An 18,102-nucleotide genomic window follows, 5' to 3' on the forward strand; every position below is an offset into this window, starting at 1 on the left:
GACTGAAATTTTCTCAATGTTAAGGTTCAGGGTTGAAAGGGGCCAGGGGCCAAGACTTGATGGAGAAATGGAATTTAAAAAGAATCTGATAGTTCCCCAGGAGCAGAGCCAACCGGGGCAGGGGGGGCGGTCAGCAGAGGAGCAATGTACATTCAGTGCTTTATGGGGGACTTGGCAGTCATGCTCTCCTGGTAGCCTGAGCTGGTAGTTCTTGATCTGAGCCACCTATGTACCCCACAGAGGGCTCACAGAAAGTTAAAAGAGTGATTTGTCAAGATTACAAAGGAATTCAATTAAAGCCATCTGTTGATGTGCTTTTGGTTATTTTCCTACAATAAACCACTGTACTGTGGTTTCGAAGGGTATTTTCAGTTTCTCTTCCGCTTGATCCATTTCAAAAGATGTTTGAGTTGTCTTCAAGTGATTTATGGTTTACAAATTACCAAAATAACTTAAACTTTTTGTATTTATGTGTTTTAATAGAAGAAAATTTATGATGATCAGAAGTCAAATGTTTATGAAACCATCTGTTTTCACTGAATAGGAAAACATCTATTAAGCACAATCAAGCTTACAGAAATTGTTGAAGAGTTGATGCTAGCAACTTAAATTATCTCTCTATTCATTTCAGAGATTAAATTGGGAAATTGTGACCTTTATTAATTAGATAAATGATTTCAGGAAATAATTCATATACTATGTATTTAAAGCTATTCTTCTTACATGGTTAGGTGCTGTCGAGTTGGTGCCAACTCATAGTGACCCTATGTACAACATCCTCACAATCGTTGCTATGTTTGAGCCCATTGTTTCAGCCACTGTGTCAATCTATCTTGTCAAAGGTCTTCCTCTTTTTCGATGACCCTCTACCTTACCAAGCATGATGTCCTTCTCCAGAGACTGGTCCATCCTAATAACATGTCCAAAGTATGTGAGAAGAAGTCTTGCCACCCTTGCTTCCAAGGAACATTCTGGCTGTACTTCTTCCAAGAGAGATTTCTTCTGTCAGTCCATGGTATATTCCACGTCCTTTTCTGCATCTGGCTTGAATTTCAGGCAGTTCCCTGTTGATGTACTGCTGCAACCATTTTAAAACTAGTCTTAAAGTAAAACCTTTGGCATTTCCATACAAGAGGAAGGAAGGATGTCATTGCTGATGTTAGATGGATCCTGGCTGAAAGCAGAGAATGCCACAAAGATGTTTACCTGTGTTTTATTGAGTATGCAAAGGCATTCAACTGCGTGGATCATATCAACTTACAGATATCGCTGAGAAGAATGAGAATTCCAGAACAATTAATTGTGCTCATGAGATGCCTGTACATAGACCAAGAGGCAGTCATTCAAACAGAACAAGGGGATACTGCGTGTTTAAAGTCAGGAATGGTGTGGGTCAGGGTTGTATCCTTTCACCATACTTATTCAGTCTGTATGCTAAGCAAATAATCCGAGACGCTGGACTATATGAAGAACGGGGCATCAGGATTGGAGGAAGACTCATTAACGACCTGTGTCATGCACATGACACAATCTTGCTTGCTGAAAGTGAAGAGGACTTGAAGCACTTACTGATGAAGATCTAAGACCGCAGCCTTCAGTATGGATTACACCTCAACACAAAGAAAACAAAAATCCTCACAACTGGACCAATAAGCAACATAACGATAAACAGAGAAAAGACTGAAGTTGTTAAAGGATTTAATTTTACTTGGATCCACAATCAACGCCCATGAAAGCAGCAGTCAAGAAATCAAAAGATGCATTCCATTGGGCAAATCTGCTGCAAAAGACCTTTTTAAAGCATTCAAAGGCAAAGATGTCACCTTGAAGACTAAGGTGTGCCTGACCCAAGCCATGATGTTTTCAGTCGCCTCGTATGCACACAAAAGCTGGACAATGAATAAGGAAGACCAAAGAAGAATTGAAGCCTTTGAATTATGGTGTTGGTGAAGAATACTGAATATACCATGGACTGCCAGAAGTATGAAAAAATCTGTCTTGGAAGAAGTACAGCCAGAATGCTCCTTAGATGAAAGGATGGTGAGACTTTGTCTCATATACTTTGGACATGTCATCTGGAGGGACCAGTCCCTGGAGAAGGACACTGTGCTTGGCAAAATAGTGTCAGTGAAAAAGAGGAAGACCCTCAATGAAATGGATTGACACAGTGGCTGCAACAATGGGTTCAAGCATAACAACGATTATGAGGATGGCATAGGACCGGGCAGTGTTTCATTCCGTTGTACATACGGTCGCTATGAGTCGGAGCTGACTCAACAGCACCTAACAACCACAGAAAGCAATTGCCCCAAGACTGAAACCCAGGCACAGTTTTCCGATGATACAAACAAATCTGTAGATTATTTCTCTCATGAAGTAGAGGGAATTGGTCGGGTTTCAAACTTTATACTCATGGAGATTTGTACCCAATTGGAAGTATGTGTGTCTCAAAAATATGCTAGTTCTTTTTGTTGTTTTTGAGTACTAAAGCTGAAGTCCAAAACTGAAACTTTCTCAATATTGAAGTCTGTAAACCTCTGTTTCTCCCGCCCAAACCAAAAAAAAAAGGAAAGGAATCCATATAATTTTCAGTCCTGCCTGATAACTAACTAAATAAATGCTCTTGACATCCTCCTTGAGGGTTGACAATCAAAACCATTTAATGTTGGTGGGTCAAGATCTCAGGTAATTACAAGTATGTTGTGTTAGTCAACTAAGTAGTTTGAAAGATCATTGGATGAGATACTGTTACTTTGGATACAGCACTTTACAGTGCAGATAAAAATATGAGTAGATAAATTATCATCAAAGTTAAAGAGCATCACTTTATAGCAACACAGATAATTTTCTTTTTTATCCTTTGGTAGGTATATCATGTCTTGTGGTGGTAAAGACGTCTCTCACTATCTCCTCATGGACTCCAGCAGCAGGTCCAAGGAAAAAGAGCAAGCAGTACCAAAGAAGCAGCCACTTGCCTGTGCCAACACTTGGCCTGCACAGAAGGAGACTTTAGATGATGCAATTGGTTGAGAAGTGAGTTAACTGTTTGTTTGGGTTTTTATTTCTCTCAACTAACTATGGTACACATTGGTGCTGTATAGACAGAGCCTGGGCATTTTTTCCCTATTTCTGCACACACCAGTACTTATTAAGAGTAGAAGCATGGTTCTTCTCAATTTCGTGATTGCGTGTATATTTACTACTCACATTTACAGGAGAATCAGAGCCCCGTGTCCTCTACTTGCCGCCTTTCTCCCAATATATTTTATACAAGAGCTACAGAGAGAGACTCAAGTGCAAGAAGAGACGTAGACACATAAGAAGGAAGATTCGGATGCATAGGTAAATCCCATCTTTCCAACTCCTTTGTCTGACTGTGGTGACTCCCCTCTGATACAGGCAATCCCAGCTCTTGGAGAATTTCAAAACACTCTTGGTGAGAAATTGATGCGAGAATCTAGGCATCTAAATGTCTCCTTGGCTAGCTAGGTCGTCACATTTTGCAAAGAACAGCTAGACTGTCTCTTTGAACACTTGACTATAGGCCACGTGATTGTCTGTGGCCAAGGCATTTTTCAGACACTGCCAGAAGTATGGGTGAGCCTGTGGATTTGTTGGCCACTCAAGAACGGAACTCCCACAGAGTCTTTTCCGGAGCTGGAGAAACTTGGATTTCTGAAGAGGTTTCTCAAGGAATATCAAGATAATCACATCCACTTTTTCATCTATGAGCCTCTGATGGGAAAGGTAAAATGCTATCTTGAAGTTCTCAGTCTTTGCATACTTGTCTGTCATCACAAACACAGTCTTTTTGCTCAGCTGTATGCTCTGGGAAAGATTTTCCAGAACTGGCTGCCCTGGTAACCAGTCCCTTTCCTCAAGACATAAATTAAAATGTTTCTCTCTTGGGTCTTCCAATTTGGCCACCAGTTCATCCAAAACCCATTCTGTCACAGCTGGATCTTTAGTGTCGTACACAATGAAAGCATCATAACAAGAATCTGGTGATATCAAACGCCGATACCCCTTTATCTTGGCCTTGCAGAAATAGTAACTATACCACACATCCCAGAAATAGAGGTGGCTTGCTGTTGTAACCACCATCAGAAAGAGAGCAATAGATATGGAAAATGAATACAGAATCAGGTTAGTCAGATCTAACTCACAGGTGTACAGATCCAGGGAGACCACACTTTGGCCCCTGTGTGCTCCTGGCCCCACACAAGTCACATCAGTGGCCAGGTAAGGAATAGTGACCTCTGTATGGTTAACCCACCAGACAAACCACACAGCATCACAGGTACACAGAAACCGATTATGGTGTAAAAGCAACAGCTCCAGATTGTTGAGGACATTTTCTGGAAAGCTAGTCTTTTGGATAATCTGGATTTTATTTGAGCTGAGGTCCAGATATCGCAGCTGAAAAGCACCTTGTAGAAAATATTTTGTCAGACGCCTGATTTGATTATTCTTAAGAATCAGTTTCTTGAGGCTACTGGAACAGTTGGCTAATCTCTCAGGGACAGTCTTCAACTGGTTATTGCTGAGGTCCAAAGTTTCCAGATTCTTCAGAACTTCAAGTCTTCCCCAATTAAAAGACTTGAGCCCATTTTTGGCTAAGGAGAGGGTCTTTAAATTTGGAGGCATACCATCAAAAACTCCAGGAGGCAGGAAACTCAGGGAATTTTCAGAGATGTCTAATTCCTCTAAGTTTTGCAGGTTCTTGAAGAATTGTAAGTATCTGTTATCACCATCCTTCCAAAAAACATTCAAGTAGTTTCCTCTGAATTCCAGAGTTTTAAGAGAATTGCTCTCCATGGTCCTGCTGGAGGAGGTAGAGATGCCATTGTTGTTCATCATCAGTTTCTTCAGAACATTTAGGTTCTTGGTAAAGTTTAGCATGTGAGTAAGTCCTTCTGATTGGAAATAATGGCCGTTACTACTTATATCCAGAACTTCTAGGTTGCGTAGCCCCTCAAATGCTGTTGAGTGGAGTAAATCAAGTCGGTTGTTAGAAAAGTCCAAATATTTCAACTCCACTAGAGGCTGGAGTTCACTGCCATTAAGAGTTTGGCTAATTGAATTTCCTGACAAGTTTAAGCATTTAAGGAAGGAAAGATGTTGAAAATCAGAGGACTTAATAAAAAATATATTATTTTTACTTAGGTCCAGGGTCTGCCCATACATATTGCAATTTTCATTAAAGGGCAAAACAGGAGTCTCTTTGTATTTGAACCTGCAACTTCTTGCATAGTCATCGTATCTAAAATAGTGTCCAGTTTCGAGGACCTGGGGTCCATAACTGTCTACAGAAGTTCTGGAATTAGGGCAGAAGCCAACATCACTTGAGTCTCCTGAAGGTGATATTTTGTTCATTGAAAGATCTATGAATTTCAACCTTTCGAATTGTTTAAATATGCTGAGGTCAGCAACTTTTATAAAGTTAGTGCCAAGATCAAGAACTTCAAGATAGGGAAGACTCTGTAAAGGAAAGAGGTTAAGGCTTTTCAGCTCTTTAAAGACATACCCTTTGATCCGCAAAACTCTCAGGTTTCTCAGTGAAGAAAATTCATTTGATAGATTCATATGTGCATGATAGACCTGAAGTTCATAATTGAAAGACAGATCCAGTTGGACAAGGTTGGGAAGAAAATGCAAAAATTTGGCATCTCCAATTTCTTTGGCCAAGAAGTTTTGGGAAAGGTCTAGCTCCTCAAGTTTTTTAATGTTTTGAAACAATCTTTTAGGCACATGCTGAAGTGAGTTACTATGCAGGCGTAAAACTCTTAATTCTAGTAATGCATCAAAAGCATTTACATGGATCTGTAGGGGAGAATTATTTTCACAGGGTGTACAAGGAAATGGGACATTATAACAACGAGGGCAATTTCCACTTAGGTCAAGATGTTTCAGTTGGTTGAGGTTATTAAAATCATGTTCTTCAATTTTCGTGATAATGTTGTTGTAAAGATAGAGTTCAGTTAAAGTAGATGGCAACACAGTGGGGACAGCTGTGATATTGTTATCTTTTAGGGACAGCACTTTCAAATTCTTCAGGCTTAGGAAGGCATCTTTTTCGATTGAAAATGAAACATTACAAGGATTGCGATAATAACAATTTTGGCCCAGGTAGAGTATTTCTATGTTGGCCAGTTCCGTTAAATTCTCTTTCATTATGGAAAAGATGGTGTTGGCCTCAAGGCTCAGCAGTTTTAAGCCGGCAGGAAGACCTTGAGGTATCTCCAGAAGTTGGTTTCCATCTAGGTAAAGGGCTTTTAAAGAAGTGAGTCTACTAAAGCTTTTGGGCTTAATCTGCAGCCCCCTGGTGCAAATGTTGTCTTTCGGCCCCAGTCGAATAGGTACACAGTTGCATCTGAAATCAATTTCTACCAGATGTTCCAGCCTGCGGAAGGAGGCTGGTGAGATGGCCGGTATGTGGTTAATGGTGAGGGTGAGGTTGGTGGCATTGGTGGGAATACCTCCAGGAATTTCCATCAGATGCTTGTCTGTGCAGTCCACGATCACATGAGCCTTTGGAACATCCACCGTAACTTCACAGGGCAGAGTTTTAGGAAACCATATAGCCCCAAGGGGTTTGGAAATTAGGACCACATTCAAAAGGATAAGAAATAGTCTATTCAGTGTGCGCATCCAAAACACCTGAAAGATCAAGAAAGAACAAATTACCATTCTGAAGTATTCCACAAATCAGAATTCAACATTCTCATTTGCTGCCTCTCTTTTGCTGTGTTTTTAAATAAACAATTTAGGTATTGTTCTCGACTGACTAAACAGCACCTCTACCTCAGGACTGTATTTATCAGTTACTGAGGTTTGGAATAATTCAGTTACATGTTTAGCTTTTAGCATCTTAGCTTTTCAGGCGGTTACGTAGTTTTTAAGGTGGTAGAAGCAGCATTTTCCTACTGTTACTTAGAATGCTACAATGGAAGAGCCATTGTTTGGCTGCCAAAATTTAAAATTTGGGGGGTTAAGGAAGGTTAAAATGCAAATACACTTGGGAAGAATAACACATCAAAACTTTAGTACAACAGATGTTTGCTTGTTAAGCCTTCCCTGGTACACGTTACAAGTCTTTCAGAATATTCAAGCTTGATGATATTCTAAGTAGTATGATAAAGAAGGCCCATTGTCTCCATTTTATAGATAAAGGCATAGCTCAGTGATACTAGCTGATTTGCTAAAGGTCATCCAACTAGTAAATGACATTTGACTATCAAAGATACACTCCTGCCATTTTGTCACTGCCATTCTATCAGCTGGCTCTCCTCATGGATTGATGATTTGATGATCATCCCCAAGATGATTTCAAGATGAGCATTCTCCCTGCACAATGGGTTCACACTGTAAGTGTATTTGGAGAGGAGAGAGTGAGTCAGGGCACTGCCTGGGTGACCTGTAATCAAGGCAACTATATAATTGATCCAACAGGATACTTCTGAGAGTGAAAGGTGGAGGAGCTGTTAATAATTATGCCCAGACAACAGGCATAAACTGAGACTCAATCAGGCAAAGCAGGATGTATGGGCTTCTAAAATCTAATGGCAAACATTGGGCATCCCGGATTAGCATGAGAGACTGGGACGCTGGGGAGAAAGATCTTACAAGGGAATATGGGAAGCACTGAAGGGCTTTGCTAGTATCACCATATTACCTTGAACCACTTGAACTTTTTCCCTACCTTAGAAAAATAAAAAAAAAAACCTTAGAGGGTGGTTTAATCATAGACTTGCTTTCAAGTCTCAGGGTTTCCATCAATATTTCACTCACGAATACTGTTTTTAGTTTAACTGATGCTTATAAATGGAATGATACAGCTGTGCCTCTACAGCAGGCTTCTGGCTTGGCTGATGTTTTTGTCCTTCCATTTGACTGGGTCAACCAATCATGCTGGTATCTAATAAACGAAATTCTTACTTCCCTTAATCCTTCTAATAGAAAAGAAATAAGCAAAATTTCCCTTGGTTTTCTTTTCTCTAGTGCAAGACAGCTCAGAATGATGTCAAAGAGCTTGTTCACACATCTTTACATACCTAAAGTTTGTTGGAGTTAGAGGTACAAAATTGTCTTTTTTTTTTTCACTTTCACCACCTTTTCTTCCTCCCCATCATTAAATCCATTCACTGAGCCTAGTTGACCTCCTTCATTGTCCTTCCTCCAACTTTGGCCCACTCCAAAGCCTCATCCTTGTCCCCAGACTCTTTCTCTCTAATCCATCCTATATATCAAGCATCCCAAACACTAATGACTAATCAGTCATTACCTCACTCTGAAATCTTTAAAATGGTTTCCATTTTCTTTTAAAAATTTTTTCACAGGATGAATCTAAACTTTTTTTTTTTATCACGGCATCCCAAATCTTCCATAATTTATCTCCTACGTACTTGTCTAGGCTTACCTAACATAACTCCCCCTGACTTGCAAGTCCATACACTTAGAATACTCTTCCCTATCATCTCCATCCATCAGAACTCCAGATATCTCTTGAGGCTATCCTTCACAAACCGAATTACTCAGATTCCCAGGAAGACACGGCAGTAGGCCAGGGCTACAGAAAGCCCTTAGAGAAATATGGTATATCTTCCTAAAGCATCAGTCTTACACAAAGATTTAGAGAAAATATTCACCACTCAGGGAGGAGGGGTTGAGAAGAGATGAAGGAAGGGCTGTGGGGGAGGGAGGGGGGGGAGGAGAGAAGTAGAGTGAGTTATTTGTATGGTTCCTGATAATAGGCTCCCAGGCCGCCCTGGATCCCACTCCCAGCTATGCTTCTGTCAGAAGACATCATGGGTTCACAGATCCCACTATCAGAAGGCAATAGGGAATGCTGCTAAGAGTGATATTGTGGACCAGGGAGCCCAGTTATATCTCACAGGGGGCCAACATGGAGAAAGGGCAAGCATGAACCAGGTGTCTTCTTCCCATCCTATTCCCATGAACCTAGATGAGATCCTGGATAGAAGTGGGAGGATCCCTGAATTAACTGAGTTAAAAACATGAAGTGATTGAGACAGAAACAATCAAACTGAGTTTTTCAGGACGTGCCTAGTTTAAGTATTTTTGATGAGGAAATTTCCATTATAGAAAAATAAAATCACACTTAACCAGTGCTGTGATGGTAAGTGTTTAACAACTGGCTTTCCTTCTTCCCTCCAAAATAGCCCTGATTTGTTAAGTCCTAATTTGTAGCATTTGCCAATTTCCATAGTGTAAATACTCCCACTGTGGCCAATTTCGAGCTACCAGTGTGATGTCACTGAGTGCAGAGCTGGGAAGAGACACGCAGAATCGCTCTCATGAGACTGTATGAGCAAGATCCAGGACGCCACCGACTTAAACACATCTGAGACAATGGTTGTGAAAGTTGTAGCCTCTACACACTGACAAATTGTAGAGTAGAATACAAAATTAATCAGAAAGCCTTTTATTTTTTTCTTATTTCTAAAATTTTTCTTGTACCTGTCCATTTTTGTTCTTCAGTGCAACCACCTCCCTAGTCCAATCAGCCATCAGGTCTCACGTGGACTCCTACAATAGATTCCTAACTTGTCTCCCTGATTGCTCTTTTCTACAATTCATTCATTAAACAGCATCAGAAAACTCTTTATAAACATGAATCAGATCGACCACATGGCTTCCTATTACACTTTGGATGGAATCCAAAGTCTTTATCATTGCTTAAAATATCATGCGTGTTCGGACTCTAGCCTACCTCTCTGGCCTTGAACCATCTTTCCCCTCTTTAGGCACACACTAGCCACCTGGCCTGCTTTCTGTTCTGCATCTGAGCCATGTTTGTAACCACCTCAGTCTTGACACTTGCTCTTCCTACTTGCTGAAAATATCTTTCCTCTTCTCTTCCTATGCCCAGATTATCCTCATTCCTTAGGTGTCTCCCCAAGTGACACCTTCTCAGAGAGGCCTCCCTAACCAACCTATCTAAATACCTTTCCATGTAATGAGGGCAGTATCAGTTAATTTATGTAGCACTTACAATATGCCAGGCATTATTTTAAATGCTTGGCATAAATTAATTTATTTAATTCTCACAATAACCCCATGAGGGGGTAATCACAGGTCCTTAATTCTTTATCCAAAATCTTTGGAGCTAGAAATGTTTTAGAATTCAGAATTTTTCAGATTTTAGAAGGTGGTATGCATGTATCCTGTGCTACGTCATACTCCTTTTAGGACCTGGGGCAGCACCCCATAATCAAACACACAAACATTTCTGCAGTGAGGCACAGGCTTGTTCACAGTAAGCAGAATTAAAAAACAAAACAACAACAACAAAAAGCTATCTTATTCAGCTTTGGTCAAGACTCACCTCCAAATGACTTTAGATCATGTAGTGTTTTTAGGACCAAGCTTTCAGTTTGAGGATTTTGGAACTTCAGCCTTCTATTCTTGTTTCCATTAGTCAACTGAGGCACAGAGATGTACTCTTTATTACACCATCTTGCTTTATTTCCTTCATAGCCCTTAGCACACTCAGAAATTATCTTGCTGATTTATGTGCTTATTTGTTTATTGTCTGTTCTGCACCAGACTGTAAGCTCCAAGAGAGTAGGGCCTTACATATTCTCATATAAAACAATGCCTGGCACTTAGTAGGTGCTCCGTTATGTTTTCTAAATACGTGAATGAAAGAAGGAATGCATGAAGGAAAACAAGTAAAGTAAAACATAAGACTTCAAAGAAATTTCTTCTTGGAGGAGGTTCTTCAGGCTATACCCCTGGATTCCTCAGGGGTCATGTTCTGAATCTTCTATGTTCCCAGGCATTCCTTGGGGAGAAGTGAACCGCAGGCTCCACTAGCCTGAGTCCAGCACAACTAGTTGGTGCCTGGCTACCACCAACAACTGCTCTGACAGGGATCACAATAAAGAGTCCCAGACAGAGCTGGAGAAAAATGTAGAACAAAATTCAGATTCACAAAAAAAGACCAGACTTACTGGCCTGACAGAGACTGGAGAAACCCTGAGAGTATGGCTGCTGGACGCCATGCTAACTCAGAACTGAAGCCACTCCCAAAGTCCATCTTTCAGCCAAAGATTAGACAGGCCTATAAAACAAACAATAACACACTCAAAGAACGTGCTTCTTAGTTCAATCAAGTATATGAGGCCAAATGGGCAACACCTGCCCAAAACCAAAGACAAGAAGGCAGGAAGGGACAGGAAAACTGGACGAATGGACACAGGGAAGCCTGGGTGGAAAGGGGGAGAGTGCTGACATATTGCAGGGATTGCAACCAATGTCACAAAACAATTTGTATATAAGTTTTTGAATGATAAACTAATTTGCTCTGTAAACTTGCACCTAAAGCACAATAATTTTTTTTAATGCAATGTGTAAAGACCATTAGCTCTTTCAGCACAAGATGCTGATACTTGAATATATTTATGTATAATTAGGTTAACTATATGTCCTTGGAAACTCTATGGGGCAGTTCTACTCTGTCCTATAGGGTTGTTATGAGTCGGAATCGACTCGATGGCATTGGGTCTGGTTTCTTTTGGTTTATATGTTGTTCTTACTCCATGGGATATTTTCTGATCCTCCCAATTATTTTTATTATACTCACAGACTCCGGAGATTGCTATATGTCTCCCAATATCTTTTCCCCTTTCTCTCATCTTGTAGTGATGGAACCTCCATTTGTAGTTGGGAATATGTCACTCTGAAAAAAGACTACATTTCCCAGACCTACTTGCAAGTAAGTGTGGCCATGTGGCTAAATTCTAGCCAATGTGATGTGAGAGGAAGTGTTGTGTGTAATTTTGGGGAAATGTCCCTTAGGAAAAAAAGAAAAAAATTTTTTTTTAAATGTCCTTAAAGGGAGGGGCTGTTCCCTTTCTTCCTCTCTACTTCCAGCTGGTTTCTTGTTTCAGATGATGCAAATGAGGAAAATGTGGAGCAAAAAGGGAAATGATCTGGGATCCTTGTATGAGCTGATGGAGCAAAGTGGAAATACCAGCTCCAAACTGTTAACTTATAGGAGATTATGAGAAATATTAATATTTTTGTGTTAAAACCTGGTCTGTTGCCATTGAGTCGATTCCGACCCATAGTGACCCTAAGGAACAGAATAGGACTGCCCCATAGGGTTTCCAAGGAGTGGCTGGTGGATTTGAACTGCTGACATTTTGGTTAGCAGCCATGTGACTTAACCACTGCACCACCAGGGCTCCATTTTTATGTTAAGCTGGTGTTAACTGGATTTTTTTTTATTAACTTTTATTGAGCTTCAAGTGAACGTTTACAAATCAAGTCACACTGTCACATATAAGTTTATATACACCTTACTCCGTACTCCCACTTGCTCTCCCGCTAATGAGTCAGCCCTTCCAGTCTCTCCTTTTGTGACAATTTCGCCAGCTTCCCTCTCTCTCTATCCTCCCATCCCCTCTCCAGACAGGAGATGCCAACACAGTCTCAAGTGTTCACCTGATATAATTAGCTCACTCTTCATCAGCATCTCTCTCCTACCCACTGTCCAGTTCCTTTCATGTCTGATGAGTTGTCTTCGGGAATGGTTCCTGTCCTGTGCCAACAGAAGGTTTGGGGACCATGACCGCCGGGATTCCTCTAGTCTCAGTCAGACCATTAAGTATGGTCTTTTTATGAGAATTTGGGGTCTGCAACCCACTGATCTCCTGCTCCCTCAGGGGTCCTCTGCTGTGCTCCCTGTCAGGGCAGTCATGGGTTGTGACCGGGCACCAACTAGTTCTTCTGGTCTCAGGATGATGTAGGTCTCTGGTTCATGTGGCCCTTTCTGTCTCTTGGGCTCTTAGTTGTCGTGTGACCTTGGTGTTCTTCATTTTCCTTTGCTCCAGCTGGGTTGAGACCACTTGATGCATCTTAGATGGCCGCTTGTTAGCATTTAAGACCCCAGACGCCACATTTCCAAGTGGGATGCAGAATGTTTTCATAATAGAATTATTTTGCCAATTGACTTAGAAGTCCCCTTAAACCATGGTCCCCAAACCCCCGCCATTGCTCCGCTGACCTTTGAAGCATTCATTTTATCCTGGAAACTTCTTTGCTTTTGGTCCAGTCCAGTTGAGCTGACCTTCCATGTATTGAGTATTGTCCTTCCCTTCACCTAAAGCAGTTCTTATCAGCTAATTAATCAGTAAAAAAACCCTCTCCCACCCTCCCTCCCTCTCCTCCTCGTAACCACAAAACTATGTGTTCTTCTCAGTTTATACTATTTCTCAAGATCTTTTAATAGTGGTCTTATACAATATTTGTCCTTTTGCCTCTGACTAATTTCGCTCAGCATAATCCCTTCCAGGTTCCTCCATGTTATGAAATGTTTCACAGATTCGTCACTGTTCTTTATCGATGCGCAGTATTCCATTGTGTGAATATACCACAATTTATTTAACCATTCATCCGTTGATGGACACCTTGGTTGCTTCCAGCTTTTTGCTATTGTAAACAGAGCTGCAATAAACATGGGTGTGCATATATCCGTTTGTGTGAAGGCTCTTATTTCTCTAGGGTATATTCCGAGGAGTGGGATTTCTGGGTTGTATGGTAGTTCTAACTGTTTAAGATAACGCCAGATAGATTTCCAAAGTGGTTGTACCATTTTCCATTCCCACCAGCAGTGTATAAGAGTTCCAATCTCTCCGCAGCCTCTCCAACATTTATTATTTGGTGTTTTTTGGATTAATGCCAGCCTTGTTGGAGTGAGATGGAATCTCATCGTAGTTTTAATTTGCATTTCTCTAATGGCTAATGATCGAGAGCGTTTTCTCATGTATCTGTTAGCTGCCTGAATATCTTCTTTAGTGAAGTGTGTGTTCATATCCTTTGCCCACGTCTTAATTGGGTTGTTTGTCTTTTTGTGGTTGAGTTTTGACAGAATCATGTAGATTTTAGAGATCAGGCGCTGGTCGGAGATGTCATAGCTGAAAATTCTTTCCCAGTCTGTAGGTGGTTTTTTACTCTTTTGGTGAAGTCTTTAGATGAGCATAGGTGTTTGATTTTTAGGAGCTCCCAGGTATCTGGTTTCTCTTCGTCATTTTTGGTAATGTTTTGTATTCTGTTTATGCCTTGTATTAGGGCTCCTAAGGTTGTCCCTATTTTTTCTTCCATGATCTTTATCGTTTTAGTCTTTATGTTTAGGTCTTTGATCCACTTGGAGTTAGTTTTTGTGCATGGTGTGAGGTATGGGTCCTGTGTCATTTTTTTGCAAATGGATATCCAGTTATGCCAGTACCATTTGTTAAAAAGACTATCTTTTCCCCAATTAACTGACACTGGGCCTTTGTCAAATATCAGCTGCTCATATGTGGATGGATTTATCTCTGCGTTCTCAATTCTGTTCCATTGGTCTATGTGTCTGTTGTTGTACCAGTACCAGGCTGTTTTGACTACTGTGGCTGTATAATAGGTTCTGAAATCAGGTAGAGTGAGGCCTCCCACTTTCTTCTTCTTTTTCAGTAATGCTTTGCTTATCCAAGGCTTCTTTCCCTTCCATATGAAGTTGGTGATTTGTTTCTCTATCACCTTAAAAAATGACATTGGAATTTGGATCGGAAGTGCATTGTATGTATAGATGGCTTTTGGTAGAATAGACATTTTTACTATGTTAAGTCTTCCTATCCATGAGCAAGGTATGTTTTTCCACTTAAGTATGTCCTTTTTAATTTCTTGTAGTAGAACTTTGTAGTTTTCTTCGTATAGGCCTTTTACATCCTTGGTAAGATTTATTCCTAAGTATTTTATCTTCTTGGGGGCTACTGTGAATGGTATTGATTTGGTTATTTCCTCTTCGATGTTCTTGTTGTTGATGTAGAGGAATCCAAGTGATTTTTGTATGTTTATCTTATAACCTGAGACTCTTCCAAACTCTTCTATTAGTTTCAGTAGTTTTCTGGAGGATTCCTTGGGGTTTTCTGTGTATAAGATCATGCCATCTGCAAATAGAGATAATTTTACTTCCTCTTTGCCAATCCAGATGCCCTTTATTTCTTTGTCTAGCCTAATTGTTCTGGCTAGGACTTCTAGCACAATGTTGAATAAGAGCGGTGATAAAGGGCATCCTTGTCTGGGTCCCATTCTCAAGGGAAATGCTTTCAGGCTCTGTCCATTTAGAGTGATATTGGCTGTTGGCTTTGCATAGATGCCCTTTATTATGTTGAGGAATTTTCCTTCAATTGCTATTTTGGTGAGAGTTTTTATCATAAATGGGTGTTGGACTTTGTCAAATGCCTTTTCTGCATCAATTGATAAGATCATGTGGTTTTTGTCTTTTGTTTTATTTATATGGTGGATTACATTAATGGTTTTTCTAATATTAAACCAGCCTTGCATACCTGGTATAAATCTCACTTGGTCGTGGTGAATTATTTGTTTGATATGTTGTTGAATTCTACTGGCTAGAATTTTGTTGAGGATTTTTGCATCTATGTTCATGAGGGATATAGGTCTATAATTTTCTTTTTTTGTGATGTCTTTACCTGGTTTTGGTATCAGAGAGATGGTGGCTTCATAGAATGAGTTGGGTAGTATTCCGTCATTTTCTATGCTTTGAAATACTTTTAGTAGTAGTGGTGTTATCTCTTCTCTGAAAGTTTGGTAGAACTCTGCAGTATAGCCATCCGGGCCAGGGCTTTTTTTTGTTGGGAGTTTTTTGATTACTGTTTCAATCTCTCTTTTTGTTATGGGTCTATTTAGTTGTTCTACTTCTGATTGTGTTAGTTTAGGTAGGTAGTGTTTTTCCAGGAATTCATCCATTTCTTCTAGGTTTTCAAATTTGTTAGAGTACAATTTTTCATAATAATCCGATATGATTCTTTTAATTTCAGTTGGGTCTGTTGTGATGTGGCCCTTCTGGTTTCGTATTCGGGTTATTTGTTTCCTTTCCTGTATTTCTTTAGTCAGTCTAGCCAATGGTTTATCAATTTTGTTAATTTTTTCAAAGAACCAACTTTTGGCTTTGTTAATTCTTTCACTTGTTTTTCTGTTCTCTAATTTAGTTCAGCTCTAATTTTTATTATTTGTTTTCTTCTGGTGCCTGATGGGTTCTTTTGTTGCTCACTTTCTATTTGTTCAAGTTGTAGGGACAGTTCTCTGATTTGGGCTCTTTCTTCTTTTTGTATGTGTGCATTTATCGATATAAATTGGCCTCTGAGCACTGCTTTTGCTGTGTCCCAGAGGTTTTGATAGGAAGTATTTTCATTCTCGTTGCATTCTATGGATTTCCTTATTCCCTCCTTAATGTCTTCTATAACCCAGTCTTTTTTCAGGAGGTATTCTTCAGTTTCCAAGTATTTGATTTCTTTTCCCTAGTTTTTCTGTTATGGATTTCTACTTTTATTGCCTTGTGGTCTGAGAAGATGCTCTGTAATATTTCGATGTTTTGGATTCTGCAAAGGTTTGTTTTATGACCTAATATGTGATCTATTCTAGAGAATGTTCCATGTGTGCTAGAAAAAAAAGTATACTTTGCAGCAGTTGAGTGGAGAGTTCTGTATAAGTCAATGAGGTCAAGTTGGTTGATTGTTGTAATTAGGTCTTCCGTGTCTCTATTGAGCTTCTTACTGGAAGTCCTGTCCTTCTCCGAAAGTGGTGTGTTGAAGTCTCCTACTATAATTGTGGAGGTGTCTATCTCACTTTTCAGTTCTGTTAAAATTTGTTTTATGTATCTTGCAGCCCTGTCATTGGGTGCATAAATATTTAATATGGTTATGTCTTCCTGATCAATTGTCCCTTTTATCATTATGTAATGTCCTTCTTTATCCTTTGTGGTGGATTTAAGTTTAAAGTCTATTTTGTGAGAAATTAATATTGCTTCTCTGCTTCTTTTTTGCTTATTGTTTGCTTGATATATTTTTTTCCATTCTTTGAGTTTTAGTTTGTTTGTGTCTCTAAGTCTAAGGTGTGTCTCTCGTAGGCAGCATACAGATGGATTCTGTTTCTTTATCCAGTCTGAGACTCTCTGTCTCTTTATTGGTGCATTTAGTCCATTTACATTCAGTGTAATTATAGATAAGTGTTTAGTGTTGTCATTTTGATGTCTTTTTATGTGTGTTGTTGACAATTTCATTTTTCTACTTACTTTTTTGTGCTGAGACGTTTTTCTTTGTAAATTGTGAGATTCTTATTTTCATAGTATTTGACTTTATGTTTGTTGAGTCGTTATGTTTTTCTTGGCTTTTATTTTGAGTTATGGAGTTGTTATACCTCTTTGTGGTTACCTTAATATTTACCCCTATTTTTCGAAGTAAAAACCTAACTTGTATTGTCCTATATCGCCTTGTATCCCTCTCCATATGGCAGTTCTATGCCGCCTGTATTTAGTCCCTCTTTTTGATTATTGTGATCTTTTACATATTGACTTCAATGATTCCCTGTTTTGAGCATTTTGTTTTTAATTAATCTTAATTTGTTTTTGTGATTTCCCTATTTGAGTTGATATCAGGATGTTCTGTTCTGTGACCTTGTGTTGTGCTGGTATCTGATATTATTGGTTTTCTGACCAAACAATTTCCTTTAGTATTTCTTGTAGCTTTGGTTTGGTTTTTGCAAATTCTCTAAGCTTGTGTTTATCTGTAAATATCCTAATTTCGCCTTCATATTTCAGAGAGAGTTTTGCTGGATATATGATCCTTGGCTGGCAGTTTTTCTCCTTCAGTGCTCTGTATATGTCATCCCATTGCCTTCTTGCCTGCATGGTTTCTGCTGAGTAGTCTGAACTTATTCTTATTGATTCCTTGAAGGAGACCTTTCTTTTATCCCTGGCTGCTTTTAAAATTTTCTGTTTATCTTTGGTTTTGGCGAGTTTGATGATAATATGTCTTGGTGTTTTTCTTTTTGGATCAATCTTAACTGGGGTTCGATGAACATCTTGGATGGATATCCTTTCGTCTTTCATGATGTCAGGGAAGTTTTCTGTCAGCAGATCTTCAACTATTTTCTCTGTGTTTTATGTCCTCCCTCCCTGTTCTGGGACTCCAATCACTCGCAAGTTATCCTTCTTGATAGAGTCCGACATGATTCTTAGGGTTTCTTCATTTTTTTTTAAATTCTTTTATCTGATTTTTTTTCAGCTATGTTGGTGTT

General features: G+C 39.6%; 1 protein-coding gene across 1 annotated transcript in view; it reads right to left on the reverse strand.

Annotated features, from left to right (window-relative positions):
• Window positions 1-1,199: 1,199 nt before the first annotated feature.
• The window catches only part of TLR7 (toll like receptor 7), a 52,947-nt gene continuing 36,044 nt past the window's right edge, over window positions 1,200-18,102 (reverse strand). Inside the window, exon 3 of the mRNA XM_049873117.1 lies at window positions 1,200-6,660. Coding sequence (XP_049729074.1) covers window positions 3,514-6,660 — 3,147 coding nt within the window. The 3' untranslated portion in view covers window positions 1,200-3,513. The remainder of the gene's footprint in view (window positions 6,661-18,102) is intronic.

Source organism: Elephas maximus, chromosome X (assembly GCF_024166365.1).
Source record: "Elephas maximus indicus isolate mEleMax1 chromosome X, mEleMax1 primary haplotype, whole genome shotgun sequence".
Classification (NCBI taxonomy): Eukaryota; Metazoa; Chordata; class Mammalia; order Proboscidea; family Elephantidae; genus Elephas; species Elephas maximus.